At 38.9% G+C, this 22,804-nt stretch overlaps 1 protein-coding gene across 8 annotated transcripts in view; it reads right to left on the bottom strand.

Moving 5' to 3' along the window:
- WDFY3 (WD repeat and FYVE domain containing 3) overlaps positions 1-22,804 on the bottom strand; it is a 167,738-nt gene that overhangs the window by 39,346 nt on the left and 105,588 nt on the right. For 7 of the 8 annotated variants that reach the window (XM_032685026.1, XM_032685019.1, XM_032685022.1 and 4 more), the window contains 14 exons: positions 22,562-22,780; positions 18,836-19,017; positions 17,118-17,349; positions 15,701-15,861; positions 14,503-14,614; positions 13,875-14,065; positions 12,618-12,770; positions 10,171-10,244; positions 9,907-10,068; positions 8,373-8,467; positions 6,229-6,349; positions 4,994-5,211; positions 2,072-2,307; positions 679-813 (listed from right to left, as the gene is read on the bottom strand). In XM_032685026.1, the coding sequence (XP_032540917.1) occupies positions 679-813; positions 2,072-2,307; positions 4,994-5,211; positions 6,229-6,349; positions 8,373-8,467; positions 9,907-10,068; positions 10,171-10,244; positions 12,618-12,770; positions 13,875-14,065; positions 14,503-14,614; positions 15,701-15,861; positions 17,118-17,349; positions 18,836-19,017; positions 22,562-22,780 (2,291 nt within the window). The remainder of the gene's footprint in view (positions 1-678; positions 814-2,071; positions 2,308-4,993; positions 5,212-6,228; positions 6,350-8,372; positions 8,468-9,906; positions 10,069-10,170; positions 10,245-12,617; positions 12,771-13,874; positions 14,066-14,502; positions 14,615-15,700; positions 15,862-17,117; positions 17,350-18,835; positions 19,018-22,561; positions 22,781-22,804) is intronic. The other variant, XM_032685020.1, reaches the window with a different exon arrangement.

Here is a 22,804-nt window from a genome sequence, read left to right as displayed (position 1 = left end):
CTAAACATGTTAGCACGGGAGAAACATGCAAGCAATGGAGCACATCACAAACACATGACGACCAAACAGGAGACAACCAGACAGGTGCTGCTTTTAAAGCATTTTGTGAGATAATTTCCAGCAGATAACACACTCGAGCTTCAAAGAAATACAGAATTTTCCCACTGAGAGACCAACTTCCACTACTCTTGACATTAGATTCAAAGATGAGAAGATGACACATTTTTCTGGCAGTAAATTCATTTCCTCCAGCATGTGGCTATTCATAGACAGGGGACTTCTCTGCATGTGGAAGGTTCATGTACAGAATCTGCAACTCGCATAGCTCTGAGCAGATGGAATATACTCTCTCTAACATGCCCCCACGACGTTAATTGGAAAAGAAATTCAATCATCTCTGCCAAGGACATTTTATCCTTCTGCTTTCTTGTTTGGTTTTAATTGCAGCTAAACACAAAGCCCAGCCTTTTTGTGGTCACTAATATTTCCACAGACACTGGAAAAAAGTAACATAGAATAACCCACTAAAATGACAGTTTTCACCCAAGTATTACAAGCCTATCTCACAGCTGGTTTTGTCGTGACACTTCACAAAAAATTTTTCTAATTTGGCTTTTCATCACATGGCAAACTCAACTCATAATATTCAAATACAAGCAAAATTTTTTTTATGCTTACAGAATTCAGCATGCTCCTCAGCATTCCCAACAACAAGAAGGCAGCTTCTGTGCAAACACTGTGTATTGAAGAGGTAACAGTGCCACAGGAGGCAGGAACTCCAAATATGAATGTCCAAATAGAGTCTAAATCAAACTGTAAGAGGTGAAAGAGAAAAAAGAAGACATGAAATAATCCCTTTCTCTTATGCAATTGGATACTGCTTTTTATTACACATACAATGCACTCATTTGGCAGTATCTAAAAAAATTGTTCTGCATCCTCCAGACTTTATCACCATAAGTTTCATATGAAAGTCACGTGTCACTGAAGAAAATTTCTTTCAACAATGGGCTAATGTAACTGCAACTCTTCACAAAGTATTTAAGTGTTTTGAAACAAAAGAGCACACAGGTGCACAATCCCCTCAGTTTACTTCTCTGGCATCTAGCAGTAAAACCCACATGGTATCCCACAGAAGAAAAAAAAAAAGATAACAACACAAAAAAATCAAGTTGCAATTTCCAGCAAGTCTAAATAATTAAATGAATTAAAAAATAAAACAGGACAAAGTTCCCACCTCCTGCATTAAGAGTGCTACTAAGTAGTAGAATTTAGTTTTGATTTAACAGTGTCATACTTCAATGCTGTAAACAGATGAGTGAGCTTCATGCCTCTACTTCATGTTAGCACAGTGCTGAATGTGCTGAAAAGTACTGCTCTTGAGAATACAGGCAGACAGAATACCACCTGGTCTGAAAACTTTTACTTTTCAGTTCTCACTGATAAATAAATGTTAGCACTGCATCCGTTTTAAACAGGCACTCTGTCTATCTCGAGTGTGGTTTTTCATCATAAAGCACTACCCTAGGCCTTCTAGGACTCTGTTGTAGACTATAAAATATCTACTCATTTACATACAATTCAAACAAGCCCAAAATTAACCTGCTCAGAATAAGAGCAACCAACATTTTTCAGCAACTGGCTTGCCTCCCCCAAAAAACCACAGAGACTTTTTGAAATAAAAGTTATTTTGTTTTGTCTGTAACCTTGTGAACCCTCTTTGACACAGCAACTCTCTGCTTCTTAAAAACCACAAAAAACCCCCACAACCAAAGAAAGGAAGCAAAAAATTATGTCCCCTTCAATGCCTATACCACATCAGATTGAACTGGGGATCTAGTTCTCATTTGGCCCTGAAATGGACCAAAATGACACCAGTGACAGCTAAGCCATAACAGCCTGGCTTCCACAAACCCCCTGGGTACCCCGTCCTCCCACCCCAGACAGCTCAGCACTAAACACCACACCCTGTCTGAGTCAGCTGCAGAGAAGAAGGAGGGGGTCTGGTTAATCCGTTATTTTCTTTCATGACAGACAGAACCACATTTACATCTTACTAGATAATCCCTACCTGGCAACCCTGATTACACTGGTTGCTGATGACAGGTGCACTGACCTGCAGGTTTTCAGGCAGTTCAGTGACTGGCTGCTGCAGGAAAAGGGCCATGAGAAGGAAATAGAGTGCAGGTACATTAGTGTGCTTCGGGAGAAGGGACTGCAGAACAGGAAAGCCTGGGAAGTGACAAGCATCCCGGTTGATCTCCCGGACCGTCGATCTGCCGCCAGCACTCCTGCCCACATTGAACCCTAAGATGAAAAACAACACACAAAGACAATAATGTTAACAGGGAATTGCCTGTGAAGATCACTCTGACCCGTGCAGTGAACTTGAGAGGATGCCTCCTCAGGAACTGATGCTGTAAAAAATGAATGTGTGCATACAGACTGTCACACACATATGACACCACTCTGCTTCAGATGTTCACTTTTTTCAAACAGTTAAATTATAGCCTTCCAGTACCACACAGATGACACTGCTCCATACAGACTGCCTAAAGCTACTGCTTATAACACACCGATCCATTTTCTGGCTGCGACCACAATTTCTGACTTCTGAAACACCCAAGCTTCTGAAAAAAGATATTTTGCTGGCTGAGAGGGAAGTTATCACCTTAATCTCAGTTATAGATTTATATTACCAAGTAGCAATTCCATGGCCCATTTAAGTCTATGGGCAGCTAATTTTTCTCCAAAGATGTCTCAGGGGCATCTTATTTCAGATGTTTTGTTAATGATTAATCAGCTGGTATTAAGTATTAAGTGCTCTTATTTTGTTTAATTTAAGTGCTGCCAGAGCCACCTTTTGTGACCCCACTTCTACCTAGGTATTTGAATTTCCTCTTTAATGAAAAAAAAAAAACACCAAAACATCAGGATGGTAGAAGCTCTTATTTTCAAGTAAAGAAGAAGGCAGGAAGACAGTTCAGTTTCCACATCAGCAGAGTGAGCCATTCTTCTGACATTACCAGAGGTCAGGTTGTTTTTCTGAGACTCAAATACAGATACACTTTCCACCGGAAATTGACTTTTTAAACAGAAAACATCTATCAGGAATCAGACCAGTGCTACAAATTTGAGGGAATACCATCAGTAACTTTCAACAAAAATGGCTCATATTTCATCTCATGAGAAATTCTGGAGCCAATCTGTTCCATCTTATTAAAAAACACAGGGTACAAAAATTAGATAATCTGTCACTATCAGTTGATGAGACACAAGTTTAAAAATATCTGTTTGGACACGGTCTAGCTTGGATTCAATAAAGTGGTACTATAATAAGAAAAATAGGAAAACTCTACAAATGCTCTTCAAATGTGATTGTATATCAAAATCTTATTTAGAGAGATTTTGTGACTGAAGAAAGTGTTTATGTTATTGGATGCTTTAAGCAGACACTGAATAAACAACAGTGTATTGCCTAAAATACCAGTGGTTTTCAAGTTTTTAAGGCACAATCATGCAAGGAAAATGTTTGTGCAAAAATTGTTTCTTAAACAAAATGCAGAACGTTAATCAAAATTAGTCAAACAACAGGTGCTTTTTATGATAACAATAAATATTTGCATGTGTTATACGGCTTCAGAAACGCTGTTTTCCTTAATCTTCCTAATTATTAATGTAAATCATTATTAATGGAAAGAACCATCCTATGCTCCTAGCTGAATATCCCAAGGGATATATTATGGGAAACTGTAAACATACAAACTCAACGGAGAGTTTTATTTATGAAAAAAAATAACAAGATGGCATACTTTGAAACCTATCAAAGAGACAAAGCAGAAAAAATATTTTTAAAATATTTTTATACTTTAATTTCAGGAAGAGCCCTCTTCCTGAAGTAAGATCACTTTCAACAACACTTCACAATTATTTCCTTATAATAAACCAATTCAGAAAAGCCTTTGGCGCAGAAACAGATCATACACTGCTGCAACACAGAGAGGTGGCTCCTTGTACAGTTATTTTAGGAACAGCTTTAAGTTGAAAGTACTGTGATACAAGTGCCCTGGTCTAAAGGCTACTCAAGCTCCTGAGAGACTCCCATTTAACGTCAATCAGTGGGTTTGCACCAGGGCCTGAACTGACATTCATCTAAAACATTCCATCTTATTTGGACTGAAAAAAAACCCAGGTCCATGGGAAATTGCCTCTCTACACCTGTCTACAAAGAACTGACATCCATTACTTCAGACATTTGGAGATGCATTTCAGACAGCTGAGAGATGCTCAAAATGGGTCCTGTAGACTGAAGTGTTATACACTGAATTCTAGGTCACATGGGGTAACTGAGAGGTTTGATAACCCTGATAAGTGAGGCTTTAAGAACCTGCAAAAAAAGTCTTTAATAAGACAGAGAGCATGTTTGCGTATGGACGAACATAGGAGAGGGAGAGGGAAAGAAATGTTGAGATGATACCACGAACACAGAAATTCCCAAGATAAAAGTCCAAACTGGTAAATCTGATTGGCACAGAACTCAGTAGACAAAGCAGTTCAGCACCACACGATGCTCTAACTAATAAAAGTAAACAAATAAGTAAATTTTACTGAATCTCTGTTAGCTGTGTACATAAGGTGCCATGCTATACTACCTTTTCATCTATAGCTTAGATGTGCCTGCCCATGGGACATATTTAACCTTACCATGATGGTAACAGAAAAAAACAATTGGCTACACAGGCTTTGTGCAGATGAACTACAATGACATCTGTGCAATGTCAACTGGAGGGCAGTTTTGTAAAACCGCTCCCTTTTGCCTAGGAAATCTTAACTCTTAGTTGTAAGAAAATAAAGAGCAGAAGCATCTGATTGCAGCACAGACAGTAACAGAAAGGATGCACCTCCCAGACATCATCCAATAACCCCCCTCCCTCAACACAGGAGCACAGGTGTTCCCAGTAATCCCTAAATCCTGAGGAGTTGAGATGCATACCTAGCACAGTACCAATCTTATTGGTCAGGACAGAATCCGTCTGATCGAGCCAGCCTCCACCACTGAGACCCTCCTTAAACTTGATCAGGATGGACTGATTACTCAACAGGACCACAAGAATCCGCATGGCTGCTGTCACTGTGGTGGAATGCAGATGTTCTTCCATAAACATCATAATCCAATCAAAACCCAGCGTCTTGACCAGTTCTTCACAAGCCCTAAGTAAAGAGAGTTAAAAAAAAAAAAAAAAAAGTCACATTTTACAGCATTTAGTTTCCTACTAGACAGCAAAAAACGATGTCCTCCAGTGCAGGGCAAACTTCAAGAGCAAATTCAGATCTATCAAAGAGTTAACTGAATTATTAGGTAAGTTTGCTACAAACACAAATGTCACTCGTTGAATCTTATTAGATGGAACAGGTTAAGTTGTATTTATTTAGAAGAAAGGAAAAACAAATTACAGCTCCTGGGACTATTCCATTGCATGATATTTCTCCAACTGTTGCTTGTGGTAACGAATATGGAATTCTGAACTGGAAACTTTTTGTTAAGCCATACAGGAAGTTTTCACAAGTCGTCTGAATAAACTGGTATTAAAAAAAGTGAATGAATGTTGTTTGTTTGGTTTTATTAAGGGAAGAGTTGCTTGGAAATATCTGAAAATATGTGGGGTTTTTTCCCTTTTTTTAAAGCACTATTCCTGAAAAGCTTAAACAGGTTTGGGTTGTGTGTCCATCAATCACTACATAATCTACAGATGCCACACATTCACAAAATGCCATCAACAGACTCCAGACAGGCTACTGGGTTGAAAGCTGTATTTTGTCAAGGTTTAACATGAGAGTGATTCAATGTCTCTTCTCCATCTTGCCATATGACTCTATGGCCTCATTAAACTACAGTATTATTCTTCCCTCACATGCAATTTTAAGTAACTAAGGGGCATTCTACGGTCAATGATCCTAACAATAACCCCTGCTGGAGCCATTTGATCTCAACCAAATGAGAAGCTGATTACCCTACTTCTCTAAAAACACAAGTTTTCTCTTTGACAGATTTTATTTTCTCTATAGCCACACACAAAGTTATGAGAAAACAGCACCATGAATCACGTATTCCATCTCTACTAGCATACTTAAAGGTAATTCAGCGAATCAAATGGGGGCTGTGCAATTCTCACCCTTGAAATAAAAAATTATAACCTTTCTCTACCCCAAGGGTTTCTTTGTACTTACTGCAAATTAACAGTTGTCTTTTCTTTAGATGTATATAGAAGCTTCAGAAGGATATCTAAAAGTCTGTTCCGTAGCAGAATAAGATTAGCTGAAACAAGTCCTCCAAAATCATCCTCTGTTCCTAAATATTAAAAAAAAACCAAAAAAATAAAAACAAAATTAGGTTTTTGGAACTTGGGCATTTTAAGACTATTCATAAATTCCATCCATAAGTAAAGGAAGGTATACTAAGTACACATACACCGCTGAGAAATGTTTGGTGCCCTGTTACCACTGTCACACACAGTTTGGGCAGTTTGAAGAACAGGTGAAAGGTAATCACAACTCCTCAGACAATAATCTAAACTGAAGGGGTCACTCCTGGCAGGCAGAGATACAAAACCAATCAAATACCACTCCTTCACATTCCCCTCCCTTCTCTCAAAACTGCCTAACATGGTAACTAAATGCACAATTTAGCATTTTGAAAGCTAGGTTGGTGGGGGTGAGGGGTGGGAATCCTCATACTTCCCGAATCCCTCCAAATCTAAGAAACGGACACAAAAATTAGTTGCCTTTTCTTGTAACAGATCCCCAAGCTCATCATCAGTTGAAAAACACACTGCAGCCAAGCCAATTCATGCAGCTCAGGACTAGCTTTACAGTTATTTTGCAAATCCCTCTTCCTGTACCTTATACTATCAGAGGAGGGCCATGCTTTTACATTATTTAAAATCAATAAAATCACAACTTGAGGCAATATGAGCAAAAATAAAGACAGATAAATGGATACTTTCTGAGCCAAGGTTTTGTACACAAGATGCAAACACCAAGCATCTTCTAGGACAGAAATACAGAAGAACTGGTGAACACCACTAGCCTAAAAATTTCTTGTCTTCTGCCTCAAAAGCTCTCTCTATTCCTGCCACATTCTGAATTTCTCCCTAAAGTTCTTCAGTCCCCTAGACAGGTAAAAAACCAGCTCAGGTTGTGGTTAGCCTGGGGAAAAAAAAAATGACTGGCCTGTAGTGAGAACATCAATCTGGATCTTTCTCCAATACCCACACCCTCTTTTTTACCAAAAAGCTCAAATTTAATCATCTTTGAGACCACAAAAAGCAAAAGTATTGAGAAGGAAGAGGTGAGGCACAGCGGAATAATGATGAATCTCACTGGACCACAGAATGGTTTGGGTTGAAAGGGAGCTTTAAAAATCATCTAGTTCCAAACTCCTCTGCTATAGGTAGGGACACCTTTCAGTAGAGCAGGTTGCTCTATCCACCCAACCTGGCCTTGAACACTTCCAAGGATGGGGCATCCACAACTTCTCTGGGCAACCTGTTCCAGTGCCTCACCACCTGACAGTAAAGAATTAGTTCCCAGTATCTAGTCTAAACCTACCTTCAGTTTAAAGCCATTCTCCCTCGCCTCATCACTAAATACCCTTGTGGAAAGTCCCTCTCCAGAAAGTGCAGACTGCCTAAACCTTGTTCTTCAGGAAACCAGACCAATAAAACTAACTTTAAAGCAGAAACACTTCTCTCTCACTTGTCCCTGTTCACCAGTATATTCCCAAGAGATGCAGAAACATGGGATCTTCAGATACTCCTTCTAGTTATTTGGGTGACCATCCACTGTGGGACTAAAACATTTCTGTTCAGGGAGACTGATGGAAAATGCAACTGCATAAGCCTTTTATCTTAAGGAAAACAAGGGTAGAAATGGTCTCAAAACAATTCAATATAAAAATTATTGAAGGACAATAACATTTTTTTTTTTACCTAAGAAAAATAACTAGGCTGTCTTAGTTAATTCTTTCACTTCTTCCACACCTGGAGGGAAGATGCACCTAGTAAAGAGTTGCCTTTTTTTTCCCCCCTTTCCCCACAAAGCAGCAGAGATGCACAGTTGATTTGAAGGAGTAAGTGGAGGAAAGAGAACAAAACTATACAGTGTTATATGAAGGAAACAAAAGAAAGCTGAACAGGTTTTGCTCTGCTTTGCACTCAATACTGAAAACCAAAGTACCAGTACTAATTGGCAGCCAGGTTATAACAAAATTATGACATTGCTAATGGCACTATTTCTACGTTTCATGTGTTCAAGCACAGAAGAGATCACAAAGTATTTTTATTCTACTGCTTCTAAGAGATGTCAACACTTACCACTGTCAAGCTTTTCTTCATTGTTTATTTCCATGACCACAAACTTCTCACAGACTGCAAACGTAGGTAAAGTGGAAGAGATGAACTGTCCAAACCTTGATGTATATAGAAAAAATATCACTCATTGGTATGACAGATGCACTCTCATCTATCAATAATTCACCTTAAATATAAAACTGTGACACTAGTGACAGGGTGATATCCCGAAATGTCAGCTTTCTCACATCTAAAGATTGAGGAAAATCGTCTCTAATCAAAGTAACTAGCCAAAACACAAATTAACTTGTAGTAATTAATGGAATCTTTGCAGACAAGTCTGCAGGTAAGGGACCCAGAAAATGCTAAGATTCAAGAAAGGAAACAGAGATACCACCAAGTCCTAGTAAAATGAACACCTCAAGTTAAAGAGAGGAGAACAAAAACATTATTCTCAACCCTTTACAGATGAATAATTATTACATCAATTATTACAGTGGTTACTCAACTCTGAAATAACATTTATGTCTACAGCTTGAGGTTATCTAACACAAGGTCATGGTTTTCCATGACAAGACGTTGATGTACTCAAAGAAAGGAGATGCAACATATTCCTCTTTCTGCTGCAACTAACCTGACATGATCCCTAGCCAGTGTACCTTTTCCCAAGTTATGCAATATTTTTCATTTTTTATTTCCAGGAAGGAAAACAAGGAAAATTCAGACAGGCATCCTACAATTTGTTCTGTAACCATTTAAGCTTAAAATCAATGGTTATATTCTTGCATAAATTTTTTTCTTCTGTATAATTAAAATAAAGACAGGTCAGATGTTCAGGTTGAGGCTTCTAACACCTATAATTGTACTTAAAGTGAGAAGCTGAAAACATGACCATTTGTATGCAAAGAACTCCCAGGCCCTGCAATATTTTATCCATTTTCTTTATAATGAAATGGGAGATGAGAAAAATCACGTTATCAAGGAGTTCAACTAATTTTAAAGCATTTCAAATACTCCTGTATGTATGAATTGCAATAATTGGTGTAATTTCCATCAGTCTGAATTAATGGTAACGTATCTGACAATCTTAAATATTTTTTTATACCGTGATGATTAAGAAAAAACCTGGAACTAAACCTTTCACTCAGGATAGTAATTAAAACTGCACTTTAACCTGAAGTATCATTATAGCTCATCTCAAGTAATATTAATAATATTCAATATTCAATAATGGTATTTAAGAGAAGTGCTCAGTGCTTCACATGAACAAGGGAGCTGCAATTCAGCACCTTTAACTTCTCACCTGTAGAACATTAGGCCAGTTTGATAATTCAGTCATACTTGATCAGACACAAACTGAAAATAATATGCAAATCAAGGCTTTAACATACTGGCTATGTCTAGTTCAGTCTAGTTCTTTGAGAAGTAAAAGAAAAAAATCTGTACATGAGCATTCCATGTTACACACTCCATGGCCGTATGACCATTAAGTATTTTTGACAGAGATCACCAACATAATAAAGACAAGAAAAACAGAACTATCATAGGTGTGGGCTACCTGAGTAAGTCATAGCTGCTAGGGAAGCCTTGAAGCAAAAAGCTCAGCACATTACTAATTGCAGCAATAGTGGGCTGGGACAGAGACATGTCTCGAAGAGTCAGGAGCAGTCTTGGGATGAGCTGGAATTCCCTCATTAACTTTGCGTTCTTTGCTGCTTCGCTGGAAGAAGGAAAGAAAGGAAGTGGCAATTTAAAATTGAGGCATCCTCTACATATTACCTAATCCTGTAAGTCCCATTACCAGGCTTGCATTGGCTCATACCTTGACTCAGTGAGAAGTTCAATGAAGTGCTCAAATAATGACAGATGAAGCTCATAGGGTGCATGAAGCCAGACCTGAAATACAGAATAAACAATGATGTGTTGGGTACACAAACTGACTTGTAGAATAAAAAAGGACATTAACGTACCAAAGGTTATGAAAGGCTTGAAGAGATTAAAATTGTTCCTTGTACACAACTATTTACCTCTCCGTAAAGAAATGCACACTTCCAAACATATTATATTCCCTGTCAGTGTATCATGCTGAAAACTTCTAAAGAGTTCTAGACAAAAAGTTACACAATTATCTGGAACACCTCTTTAAACAGATGGTGCAAAGCAGCTATTGGGGTTTACAAGGCTGATGTGAAATGCTGTGTTAAGTTTATTTGGCTTAACTGAAGATTTTTGTCTTTGTAAAATTAACTTACTATCTTCTGCCTAGATCAAACTCAAGGTCTTCCCTGATTTTGATTTTTTTTTGCCCAGCATTTCCTGCAGTTAAATTATTTAGATTCTCTAGCAAAAAAAACCCAAACCAACAAACAAAACAAAACAAAACAAAAAATCAATTGTTCAATCAATAGAAGAAATAAAAGATATAAAAGCCAGAAAGCTCACAGTTACAGCTGCCAATCTTAAAATTGACTTGCTATTGAACAAAGCATAATTAATACTTGTGCTCTGGTGTATAAAACTGGCTTAAATAAAAATGTTTCTAGCTTTCGCTTTTCTTCTAATCTTATAATCTAAAATGATGAGAACAAATCTTTTAATTTCCCTGTTCTGCATGACTAAGAACATCTAATTTATCCAATTTAAGTGAAATGCTTGGGTCACTGATTTCTGAATGCAGAAGAAAAGAAATAATTTTAAAAAACCCCAACCCACAAACAAAAAAACCAAGTAAGCCAAAAAAAGTTTCTTCTTAGTGACTCACAGACCTACTGTCTGCACATTTTTAAATTTATTTTAATCTGTTAAGTGTATTCATTCTTCAGTTGGTCTTCAGGGAAAAAACAGACAGGCACAAACCAAACAACAACAAATTGGATCTTTTGTAGTTGCTTCTGAGTGACTATACACCACTGATGAAATTTCTCAGCTGGTTCTTTTATGGGGGAAAGAAAACAAAAAGGGGAAAAAAAAAAAGAGAGAAGAGTAGTCTTCAGCAGAATTCATTTACAGCCTCACTGCAGAAGCAGTTGGGCTGTGATTCACACTTCTCTGCTAAGCGTTCACCTAACTTAAGATCTCTACTACAAACATCATCTCTGGTAGATGAAGTAACTTCTATTAAGTCTATGTTTAATTTCTGAGGACAAAGGAAGCATTTTTGTAACTCGCAAGTTTTGTTAAAGATTAACTAGTTACATGATACTGAAAAACCTATGTTTAGACACAGCACAAGCTTATTCTTAGTTTTAACATTACACTATAAAAAAAAAAAAAAGGAAACTTTGTTGGATGACAAATTTCCTCTGGTTTAGAACCCCACTAAAGTTAAAAAACCCGAGGCTCATTTCCTCTTTCTGTGTGCCACAATTACAGCATATTGTTGATTTTGACAAGTGGGGGCGCTGGGTGCATTGAAGACCTTTAAGGTCAAGAAAAAGCAAACTTAATAAGACCAGTTGATTTTATTAAAATAAATGCTATAGTAAGCAGCAGGAGATTTTTTCATAGACAAGACCCTTCCATAAGGTTTCCAGGAGTGCTCTGAAAACTCTCAGACATCTAAAAAAAGGAAATGGGTTAAGTCTGTAAAGTCATTTGTGCAAGACGGACTTGTGATACTAAGTCAGTATCTATAACTAGCTTAGTAGCGTTAGTAGTATTTTTATTTATTTATTTTAGTATATGTGAGTCACAATTCTTTTACTGAGCCTGTGTTAGGTACAGATAATATCAAAGGAGTAAACGCTAAAGGACAAGGTCTACGAATCGTTTATCAGCCTCTACCACACTAGCATTTCCTTCTGAACTTTGCTACTTTCCTTAGTTTAACAACACTTAAATATTTCATAGGTTGTGCAAGAAGAATTTTAACTCCCTTACTACTCCTGCAGGAGATGTATGATAAAATGATTACCATGTTTTATGCTGAAAGTTTACCTCTTACTGTTATTTTCAGTGCATCTTTCATGCCTTGATACATGTACTGCAGCAGAATGCAAAGGTTAAAAGAAGTTGATGAACCAAAACCTACAAAATGTATCCTCTAAAACAACAAAAAGCAGAAACATCTGTGGCACCCATTCAGTGCTTCTGCAGTGATTCAAGCCATTTCAGCAGGAAAAGTCACCAATAATCTTGTTGCTCAGCTGCTTTATTGTACTATGTAAGAAACAGTAAGTTCTCAACATAACAACCTAGTTTGCTGCTGTTCAATATTTAAGGTAATCACTATCCATCATCATCATCACTTCTCTGTGCAGCTTTACATACTTCAAAATCACAGAGCAGATCCTGGAAGGCAGCAGAATTTGGAATAATGGATGTCTCATGCCCGCTATCAACAGTTCCCACCAAGGAAAAGGTCAGATGGAGGATGTGGCTGTTCAGAAGGGATCGTTTCTTCTTTAACAGCATTGCCAGCAACTGGAACAAGTCAACAGAAAAGGAATTAGCAGCCAATGAGCACACAGCAATGTTGTCTAAGCACAAAGAGTACAGATGAATGTCTGCATCTCTCCTTAGAAGGCCCTTAAAGTACGTCTGCTACTCTTGATAAAAGGGCTTGAAAGTGGCATTACAGCTGGCTACAAAAGGGGCATATCCAGGACATCCTCCAGTTCATAAAACGTGTTCTATACTGCAGACAGTATCTAGGCCCTGAGGATTAGGTGCACACACACACCTCTCAGTCCTCTGGCAGTCAGTCACAGTTGAAGAATCTCTCTCAAACCACACTATCTGGTGATGTCAATACAAGTGGAATGTAAGGTCATACATGATGATCCATTGACTACTTATGGTACAAGGAGGACACTCTCTCAGTTTGTTCGGTCAGTGTAAGCCAAGGTCTGCAACAGGCTACTTGGAATAACATGTTTTGACATAACTATACCGGGCATTAACACCACTAGGTTTGTAAATGCACTGCCCAAACCACAGAACTTTCCATTTCAGTAAAGCAGTCTTCATGAGAAACATAAAATTCATTGCTCATGTGAAGATCTTTCCAAATCAGTCAACCAATCCTTCTGCATAACTGACTGCCCTTTCCCCATTCTGATGGAGAAGTAATAAGTCTTCAGCTTGAAAGCAAACAGCATCACCAACTATAAAGTTTGTGCAGCCTCCTCAGAATGATGATTCTAGGAGTCCACTTGCTTGGTTTTCTTCATGTGTCCCTATCCTCCTCTCCTGCTGGCAGATCACAGAGACAGAAGCTCTTAGGTTTGCAGAGGTGGGTTTGAAAATCATGGAAAAAGAGCCATCTAAGTACCACAGTTGTGCTCTCATGTGCTGTTAATGAAGGCTCAGTTTCACCAAAGCACCTAAATGTGCACAATGGCATGGCAAAGACACTTTCCCCCCTCTCCTTTAAAAGCCATCCTAAATAACTCATCTGTGCTAATTAGCCAAGAGCTCAGTAAACTTCAGAACAGAAACCACAACACAAGGAATTTCCATGGGAACTGCTGTGACAGACAGTGAAATTCAATCAGCGTGATCTGTTTTAAGACATTTCTTACATACCTGATAACCTCTGATTCTTTCCATCTCTTTGCTGGCCAGTGGATTGCTCTTTACCACACAGACCAAGGCCTTCACAGCTGCATACAACCCTTCTACATCTGATGCCATGGCTACAAGTCCCAAAATAGCAGCAGCTCCACCAATGTACTGCAGTGTAGTGGCAACAGGCTTGGGGACAAATGTTCTTACTCCTAAGCATGGGCAGAGAAAATAAATTAAAGCAAAATAAAACCTAATTTCTGCAGGAAATAATTGTGAAAATATGAAAGCATTTTGCATTTTAGCATTGCTTGAATTACAAAATGAATGTCACTAGAAGAACTATGACACCTCGGAAAAGGATGTGAAGGAAATATATTGTACTGGAAAATAGTTTATGACCTGTGGTAAAGTAATTAAATATATTTTCATAATGATACATTATACAAACTGAAACAAGCATCCTATGCCAGCAAAAAAAGATAATAGTATGTCCACGGAACATAAAAATATTCAATAAATGTAACAATGCACCATTATACCACATGAATGCACCATTCATCAATTACATGATTTATCTTCTAGACCTAGGTTCTTATTGACAAGTAATTAATAATTTTCGAACATAATTCTCAAGTACTCAACTCACCCAAATACCCTATCAAAGCTGCACCAATGGAGCGTGCTGGTCCATTCAAATGTCCTGCTGAGTTATGGAGCAGCTTCACAGGTGTGGCATTTTCATGAGAAGAAATTGCCAGCTGAAGAAAACAAGAAAAAAAAGCAGGGGCTGAAGTGAAGATGTTTTTTTAATGAAAACCTAGACATAACTTCTGTATTTTCCTCCTGTGATAAAGAGTAACATATAACAAAACAGACCTAGAGTCATTAAGATACTCTCTAAAGTTAAGAGAAATCTCCAGTCTCAAAGGTTAAGGAAGATGAGTCTAACTACTAAAACAATCCCACCAGGCCATAGAACGAGTTCGGGTTGAAAGGGACATTTAAAAATAATTTAGTTCAATCCCCCTCCTGTGGGCAAGGACATCTTTCACTATATCAGGTGGCTCAAAGCACCACCCAGCCTGACCTCGAACACTTCCAGGAAATGAGCATTCACAGCTTCTCTAGGCAATTTCTTCCAGTGCCTCACCACCTTCATCATCAAAGTTTCATCCTTATGCCTAATCTAAAATCCAGCTTCTTCCAGTTTAAAACCACTGCTCCTTGTCCTACCACTACAGGCCCTGGTAAAAAGTCTCTACATTGTTCTTGTAAGCCTCCCACAGGTATTGAAAGGCTGCCAATAAGGTCTTCCTGAGCCTCTTCTTCAGGCTGAGCCAGGCCAAGTCTCTCAGCCTTTCCTCACAGATGGTCTTTTGAACAAAAAATTCACTGATTTTTAATGTACTTAGAAGAAAAAGTAAACTAATTTTCTGGTTCCCAGATCTGAATCACAGCTAGAGGAGTAAGCTATCAGTTCTGTTATCTGCAACAGTAGAAATAGTGTTCAACAATATAATCTTAACTGTGTTTCTATAGGAGTACAACTATCATCTACATCAAAAAGCCAAAATACCCCCAAAAGGTGCTAAGATACATGGCTAACAGTAAATCCAAGAATGTGTATAAAATTTAGGAGTAATTTCAAGAATATGAATAAAATACAGGGTTACAGTCTTCCTCTTTCTCCCCCTCTCCTCCCTCCCCCCAAACACGACAGTCATCATGGACAGCTTTTCTGACAAGTACATTATTGTTCCTGGTTGCATTGACTAAATTGTCTTCAAAGAAGTTAAAAGAAAGGAACTAGTCATGCACATTAACCAACTAATTTCCCAACATACCTGTTTGGCAATAGCTTTACTGTCCAACTTGTTGTAAACTTTCCTTATTTTTGCCACTGTAAATGAAGAAACTGACAGTGCATAGAGACCAAAAGACACCTTCTCTTCTGGTACCAAAGATATTGGAGATGGATTGATTCCTTCAGACTTCGAATCTTTGCCTTAAAGACAAAATAAAAGTTCATTTCAGAAACACCACTGTTTTCCTTTTCAGTTTCAAGAGAAAAATCTTAAGAAATTTATATTGCAGAATAAGTATAGAGGAAGGATTTGATAAATAGCTGAGATGTAATCCTGTCCAGCCTAAGGGCTGTTCACTTCCCACCTGAAGGAAAACAAAGTAATCAAAAACCAGTATTGGGTACATCTGCATCTTTGCCTGTGAAAAGGCTTTCTACAATGGTTTACTAGAAAACCCTCCTTAGGATGGTACAAAAGATGCAAGATTCAAGGAGAATACATAACCGTATCTTTAATATTTTCTATCCACTGCTCTGAAAGTGGATGCTTCTTGTGAGGCACTGCAAGCACTGTGATTGACAGCTGTCTACAACCTCAGAGGAAGCATGCAAAACTCAGCACTTAAAGGTTCAACACAGAATTCACTTCTGCAGCTCCCATCAGGTCAAAAGGTGCAACTCTGGTGAACCACAAGAATGGAATTAGAAAAGCATGAAGGATCCTCACCTAACACAGAAAGAGAGAAGCTGCGTGTCTACATAATTTGTTGAAACAGAGTCAACTCTGTCAAATCCTACTTGGATGAGAATGGTTCACTTGGGTGTCTGCATATTTAAAAACAGAGCTATGGACACACATTTCTAACAAGGTTATTTAAATCTTTCTGTGTTGCACTTCCCTCAATTTCAGAGAAGAACACTTAAAATTGCTCATATTTGCTAGCTACGAATATTTAAAGTTTTAAATACTTAAAAACTATTTGTTGCACCACAATCTCTCCCTTTTTAACATTTTTTTCTCAGTTGACCCATTTGGGCCTTACAAATGACATTTCAAGACAGCTGTATTTGAAGTACAGAACAGATTGCAGATCAGCAAATGAGTGTTATCACCAGAAGCTGACAGGTTAAAATGCCTTTCTAATTTCACTTTCTACAGATAAATATAATATACAGTACGAATAATGACAGCTTTAAGCATTTCCAACTAGTTTAAAACCGAAGTGAGGAATACAAGCACTTCTATCTATCATATCTCAGTACAAGAACTACCAAAAGTATGTTAAAACAGTAATTTGGATTTCTATCATTGTCTTCAATAGCAGCTACTCATCTTGTTACTATGAACAGCCATAGCTTTCCCTCTCTGCCACTGCATACTCTCTCACCTCTTCTGCACACACAAGATTCCACTGCACCCAGGCCAAGCTACCAGCTGCCATGTGAACTGTACTTACATGGTACATACACCGCTTGGAAGCTTCCGACGTAATTTGGTCCCAGCTCATAAATGGTGCTGATTCCCGGGGCAGGCAAAACCTCCTCCAGGAAATGCGTAGGGCCCAAACGCCACACTAAGGACGAGAGCTGGCGCTGGGCGGGCGGGGTGCCAATGTAGGCATAGACAGTGCTGACCACAGGTGGATTGGCAGAACCAGAGCCACTGGGACTGCTATGAATGTAGTGAAGCTGCAAAGGAGAGAAACATGGGGGAGTTAGTGAGAGAGCACGGGTACCGCGACGACAAGATCAGAAATTTGGGAAAGCGTTTTTGCGCACCAGGGGATGTATCAAACAGCTGCTATGTAACATATGGTCTTCTGATACTGTGTTGAAACAGGCAGTGAAAAACATTAAACTGAAAGTAAATGCAAAGACCAGAAGCTAAGGGGCTTTCAAAAGATGAAGCTGTGTATGAAAACACAGGATGAGAATACATGGATTCTGTGCTTCAAGAGGCTGTGTCTTGATTCTAAAAACATGGTGCTCTATGACCATCATTGTTTTTTGCAAAAACAGAAGGACAACCTCAAAGTTGTGTTGTTTCTCCTTTTTCACCCAGTGAAAACTTACCTTTGGTAATTATACTGTTTTGAGCTAAAGTGCAAACGTGATGAACTAAATTTGGTAATATTTTTCAAACCATAAAGCAAATACACGAGTAAGATTCTGGCCTACATATAATGACAATAATAATCTCATAGGCCTTTTCTATTTGCATTGTAAAAATTCTGTTACCAGCTATTGAATGTAGTCATGTATGACAAGGCAGATGGCCAGATACCCGCTCATGTATCACAGCTATTACCATAACAAGTTACTACAGTCCTCCTTCTGTAAAAGGAATACTGGAAGGTAAACTTTGAAAGACAACATATGGTTGTACCTATGTACAGTAACATTAGCTAATTTACACCCCAGACCAGGTTTTGCTTTCTTCCTTAAAGCCTACACTTGACAAACGATGTTTGGTTATCTTTACGAGTGGGGAATACTCTGTTCAGTGGACAGGCCCACAGCAATCTTTCCTGCTCTCTGCCTTTGGCCTCCAAGTTTCTTCCACATAACAACAAGATAATTGACCTTTACAACTAACTGTGGTGTTTCATCTACAATCAATGAATAACAACACTGGACATCTCAGTGGCTATCACTGACAGGGGGGGATGCTATTTCTGGGGTGGGAATGGGGCTGGGAAAGGAACAACCTGAATAGATTGTTCTATTGGCAAAGATCAGATTGCCAAAGCTGTGTAATCTTCCTATTATTTAATCTTAGATCTTCTACATGGTCCTGGGATAAGTCATCTTCCGCTTTTTACGATCCTTCTAATTAGTTAGCAGCATAGCTGTGCCACACTTGCCTCACGTGTGCAACACGTTCACTTTTTATCTGCTCCTTTTAAGAGGACTAGGACTGGCTTTGAGGTGTGTAGTGAGCAAAGACCCCTTTTTCCCAAGGCTCTTCATTTTGTGGCTTTGTTTGTTTGTTGTTTTGTTGGTCAGTTTGTTTGGGTTTTTAGGTTGAAGGGTTTGTTTTGTTTTGTTTTTTTGAGGGGATGGTGTTGGTTTGTTTTGTTCTTGTTTTTTTTGTGGGGTTTTGTGCATATACTATGCACAGAGAGAGAGAAATCACTCCAAGCAGTAAAAATGAGGTTTGAAAGATTTGTATTACCTTAACAGTGTTAACAAGCTGTCCATCGAGGTAGAGAGCAGCTGTGCTGTTCTTCAGCATACCTTTACTCATGACCAGAACTAGGTGATGCCACTGGCCTTCCACAATGAGGTCACCGCAGCGGAAACGGGCACAACATGGAAGAATTTCATAAAATGATGATTCCTCACTGAAGTCATCAACTAAAGGAAAGTACCAGTTAGTGGGCAGCAGTAAGAGCTTAAAACAGACAAATATGTAAACAGAATTTATGTAATATGAACTACAGCAGTACATTAAAGCCAACTTTTTTGAAAGCATGTAATTAACAAAAAACAAAGCAATATAAGAATAAAGGCGTACAATTAAAAAGTATTACTTTAGACTTTCAAATACAAGAACTGAAAGAATGAAATCAGATTTTTTGGGAAAGTATTCAGACCAAATAGTCCCAGGCTGACAGGCTGACCATCCTGAAATACTCGCACGTTAACAAACCATGACAGTTTTGGTATTATCAGCAACAGATCTCCACTTCCTTTGCCTTCTCTAAGAAAATTCTCAGGATATGTTCAGACTTTAGACTTTTGACCTTCTCCCCTCCCTTTGAAACTTTAGCTTGAATTACTAGTTTCCTCAAGTATTTACTAATTTTCTCACGCCACCATGCAAGTCACAGAAAGATCTTCTGTTGTTTTTCTAAACAAGTTTTTACTGCAGTAGTCACAAAGAAATAAAAAGATGTCTCTCCAAACCCACACAGCTTTTTTTTCACTTTTCTCACACTGTGGAGAGAATGATACCCATACTTCCAGACATTCTCCTCCTAGTTTTCCCTGTTCCACCATGGTCTCCTCCATAGGTCCCACTACATGCTCCAGTGTGGTTCTTTCAAGAGCCACTGGGAATCTCTGCTCCAATGCCTGTAACACTCTCTCCCCTCCTTCTGCTCTCACCTTCGTGTCCTCAGGGTGCTTTCTCTCACATTTTTTCCCCTTATTCCTTGTACCATGAAGTGTTTCACTCTTTTTTCCCCAGAGGCACCACCAGCCTGGTTGCTGCACTCAGCTGTGTCCTGCAGGGAATATGCTGTGGAGCTGGTCAAACCCAGTCACATGTGTCATGGGGCAGCACTGGCCCTTTTCCCACAAAAGCCTCCTCTTGATCCCCTGCACCTGGCCAGAAACTCAGTATGAACTTAACACTATCTTGCTTGAACCATTAGGTCACATAAAGGAAAATACAAGTGAAAAGATTGCCTTTCAAAGCGTCTGCATCAAAATCATGCTAAATCACAAAGTATAAGTGAAGTTAAAGATGAGGTTGAAAGCCTGAGACATTTTTCCTTAATAAAAGCCACAAACAGGATGTCTGGCTGGCAAGACACGCATGAAGCACAAACTGAGGGTACTTGTAACTCAAGCCTAAGCACGGTGGCTTTTCTTGTTCCCTTTTTGCAGTTCTAAGGAAAATTAATTTTCTGAAGCACTGCTACTGAAGGGGTGACTCAGGATTGAGACGTTTCTGCCCAAGTCAAAACAAAGAGCTCACGATGCCTTATTTGTTCCATTTCAGTCCTGTAACCACAGCGAGTTGTCCTTGCCTTCCCACCTCCAGGAGCCCTGGTTGTAGAGGCCACTGAGTCAGGCCACTGGGATGAGGGAAACAGCACTTACAGCTCCGGTGGATACCACCACACCAACAGCGAGAGGAGTCACAGACAGATGCAGCCTTCCAGACACACGGACACAGGACCACATTCCCGGCCTCCACGGAGGCTGCTGACTGCCCAACCCCAATTCACCCATCCACACCCTTCAAGCATTTCCCAGGTCTTTTTTCACTAATGGGTGCCCAATTCTCCTCTCCTGAATGCTGAAATACTTTTTAGTCCTCAGCACGGAGTTTTTTAATTTCTCCAAAAGGCATCCTTTGACTTCATGCCAGAGGGTAAGATCGGTTTGCGAGTGAATTAACTCTCCATCACAAAACAGAATGACCCACACTCTACTTGAAAGCCCCCTCAACAAAAAAAGATTGAAAATTAAAAAAAAAAAAAAAGCCCAGGGAATGGTTTAACAGAAAACAGGAACTTTTTATATCTCTCTTCATTCTTTCATACTGAAGGAAAAGGAAGCATTAATCCTCTTAACCACAACAGCTGCCTGAACAGAGAGAACACTCATGTCTTTAGAAATAGCACAAGGAAAATGATAAAAGCAGAGTACTTGGAATTAACTTTCAGATACAAAAATAATCTCAAGTTCTTTTCTCAGCAAAACATCTTTGAGAATAATTCTTGCTTACCCAGTCCTTAAACCACCTCATCTATTCTTAAAACAGACTGTCAGCACTTCCAGTCCCTGTGTTGGCGGGCCTGTCATCTCAGTTCCTCAGGTACTCACCTGCTCAGCACTTGATGGTAAAACCACCAATTATGATTTAGCCACAACAGGGCTATACACTCAAGTAAAGCAAAGTATCCTGGTCCAATTAAAAATCAGTCTTTTAGCTGGACACCTTCAGATCTTTTCTGACAAAGCCTCTTCAAATCCAATCTCTTTCAAGGGGACAGTAAGGGCTTACAAACTAAACTGTATGATCTATAGCTCCACTGCAGGCTAAAGCAGTTAATATGAAGACAAACTTGTTTCATTTTCTAAGAATTCAGCCTTCTGAGAAAGAAAAAGCTGCCAGTACCTTTGTAATTTAATAGGTTTAATTCCTCCTTCATACTACGGGTTTTCAGCTCCTATGTTTCAGATTTTGAACCTGACTTCTAGTGAGGGAGACTGCTGCCATTAATGATGTGAATGTCTGCTTACAAAATATTCCTTATTTTCTTGGTCACAGTCCGCTTAGCTGTTTGTGTTGTTTTGGGTTTTTTTAATAACAACAGTTGTATAAATTCTTTATTAGTGCCTGCTACTCAAAAGGAAAGAACAGAAGCAGGAGCAGATTTTTGATAACCACTTGTAACCAGTGTGTTGGTCTAGTGAAGAGCTAAGCCTGAAACATGTGCAGAAGGCTGTCCTATTCCTCTCAGCTCCCTCCATAGGCTCAGCATGTAAACTGGCCTGTCAAAACTGACCACTTTTGGAGGCTCTGATGGAGGACAAGGCAGGAGAGAGGAGCTGGCTAATCCTAAGCCCCTGACTGCACTGATAATGCTCTCTAGCAGATCTACTGGCATCACCAGCTTCACCTAGATCTTCACTACATCTCTTGTAATTCCACCTTTGGTCACAGATACTGAATGAAGCTACAAACTGTTTCTGAAACAGCATTAAAACATGCAATGAACAACTGATTGCCTTCAAACAGCCCTCCAGTGCTGGGACTATTCAGAAAAAAACCTTCACAACCCATTAGTTTACTATTTCCAAACTTCTTCAAAGCAAAGCCGGTTAAAATTTGCCCCTCGAGACATGATGCCTAAAATGAACACTACAAGATAATTAAAAGGCAAAAACCTTTCAAAACTATAATGTAATGAATATATAGTACTTTGGCAAATTTTTTTCTTTATATACAGACATCTTATTTGAAAATTATAAAAGCTCCCTAATTTCTACATGAATGATCAAATTTTGCATTTTTTCATGGTCAAAACCCACTAGGAGCTGGTGAAGCTGCAACGAAAGTTGCATCAGACACGATTCTTCTCGACATCAGGTTTAAAATAAACTTGCTATAGCATCCCCATAATATTGTCAGCATTAGCTGATGACATGACACAACTCTTACCATAATTTTGAAGCAATTCTTCTTTAGTTGAAACAATCAGTGACCGGTCCTTTGCCGAGAGGACAATGGCAAGGCATACGTAATGCTGCTCCGAGGAGTTTGCACGACGCACTACAGTCAGAAGTCTCACAGGATGGTTATTAGGAGGAGTACTAAAATGTTCAATACAAAACCAAGTTGAGTAGCTTAAACCAGACGGTGGTGGGAAAAATCTCTCACCTAAAATCAAAAAAGAAAGCCCAT

The sequence above is a fragment of the Chiroxiphia lanceolata genome, chromosome 4 (assembly GCF_009829145.1).
Source record: "Chiroxiphia lanceolata isolate bChiLan1 chromosome 4, bChiLan1.pri, whole genome shotgun sequence".
Lineage (NCBI taxonomy): Eukaryota > Metazoa > Chordata > Aves > Passeriformes > Pipridae > Chiroxiphia > Chiroxiphia lanceolata.
Note: the sequence above shows the minus strand (reverse complement) of the source record. Positions and strands in the feature narration are given on the sequence as shown.